At 61.5% G+C, this 1217-nt stretch overlaps 1 protein-coding gene across 1 annotated transcript; it reads right to left on the reverse strand.

The window, feature by feature from the left end:
• Positions 1-35: 35 nt before the first annotated feature.
• LOC117941535 (synaptotagmin-11-like) lies at positions 36-1057 on the reverse strand. Its single transcript, XM_034866540.1, has one exon. It carries the CDS (start codon positions 1035-1037, stop codon positions 36-38), a length of 1002 nt encoding a protein of 333 aa, XP_034722431.1. The 5' UTR covers positions 1038-1057.
• Positions 1058-1217: the final 160 nt, after the last annotated feature.

Raw genomic sequence — 1217 nt, forward strand, 5'->3', positions numbered from 1 at the left:
ACCCCCCCACACACACACACACACACACTCTAGTGTTAGTGTGCCATGATGAATGGCTGGTGTTGTTCTGGATTTATGGGTCGGGCTCTAAAGGTGATTCTCACCTGCATGTTCCTCTTGGTGATCTGCTGGCTCAGGTGGACCCGGCCCGTGCTCGGGTCCACGCCCTTCAGCGGCACCACGGCCTCGCCGATGACGTCATCGCGGGCGAAGCGGTCGAAGCTGAGCACCAGGAAGTGCAGCGTGAGGTCCGGCAGCGCGCTGTACGCCACGCCGTAGAAGGTGAAGGTCTCGTCGAACAGCGGGTCCAGGGTCTTCCTCAGCACGCGGGTCTTCACGCGGTGCTTCTTCTCCGGCAGGATGGTCATCTTCACGTACGGGTCCGAGCTGCCCGCCTGCCCGTCCATGGCCGGGAGGCCGCGCGCCCCCACCACCGTCACCACCAGAGCCTTCTTGGGGAAGTTGTAGTCCACCGTGAGGCTGATGGCGCCCAGGCTCGGCTCGGGGTCCGGGTCCGAGGACGCCGGCGTGAACGGGGACGCCGTCTTGCTGCTGGTCTGGCTGCTGCTGGCGGAGCTGCTGTCCAGGCAGCAGTAGTCGGCGCGGACCGGTAGCACGCGCTCCACGCGGCCCACGCCGGGCGCCCCCCCGGGCACGGGGGGCGGGACCAGGTGACTCATCTGGAGCTGGCCCGGGACGTCCAGGATGTTGTTCTCAGCGTCCACCAGGACCAGGCCTCGTCCCGCGGCGCCCGAGCAGCCTCGGTCCCCGTCCCGGTTGGAGCGCTCCGCGCGCCGGATGCCGCGCACTATCCTCTTGCTGCCGCTGAGGGATTCTGGGTAAATGCTGATCCCCTTCAGCATGTGGATGAACTTGTAAGGGGGGTCCTCGGCGTCGCAGTAGCGGTCGCCGTGCAGCTTGTAGCGGCCCGTGCTGCGCAGGTAGCGGCGCTGGCAGAAGGACCAGAGCAAGACCAGGACCACCACGACCAGGACCAGAACACCGGCTCCCAGGAAGCCCGCCAGGACCGGGGACATGGCTGAGACAGAGACACAGAGAGAGAGATATTCAGTCAGTATTTTTCAGTAAAGTAAATTTTTTTTGAACTTATTTTCTATCTATTGTTTTTTAATATATTATTTTTACATAACACAGAACAAAAGTCTTAATCACTCTGCAGTCATTCTGTTGATCTCTGCTTTTTGTGAGAGACAGAT

The sequence above is a fragment of the Etheostoma cragini genome, unplaced genomic scaffold (genome assembly GCF_013103735.1).
Source record: "Etheostoma cragini isolate CJK2018 unplaced genomic scaffold, CSU_Ecrag_1.0 ScbMSFa_908, whole genome shotgun sequence".
NCBI lineage: Eukaryota > Metazoa > Chordata > Actinopteri > Perciformes > Percidae > Etheostoma > Etheostoma cragini.

What these genes read in the sequence shown, in the direction of transcription:
- LOC117941535 (XM_034866540.1), bottom strand. Translation starts at nt 1,037, where the DNA reads ATGTCCCCGGTCCTGGCGGGCTTCCTGGGAGCCGGTGTTCTGGTCCTG.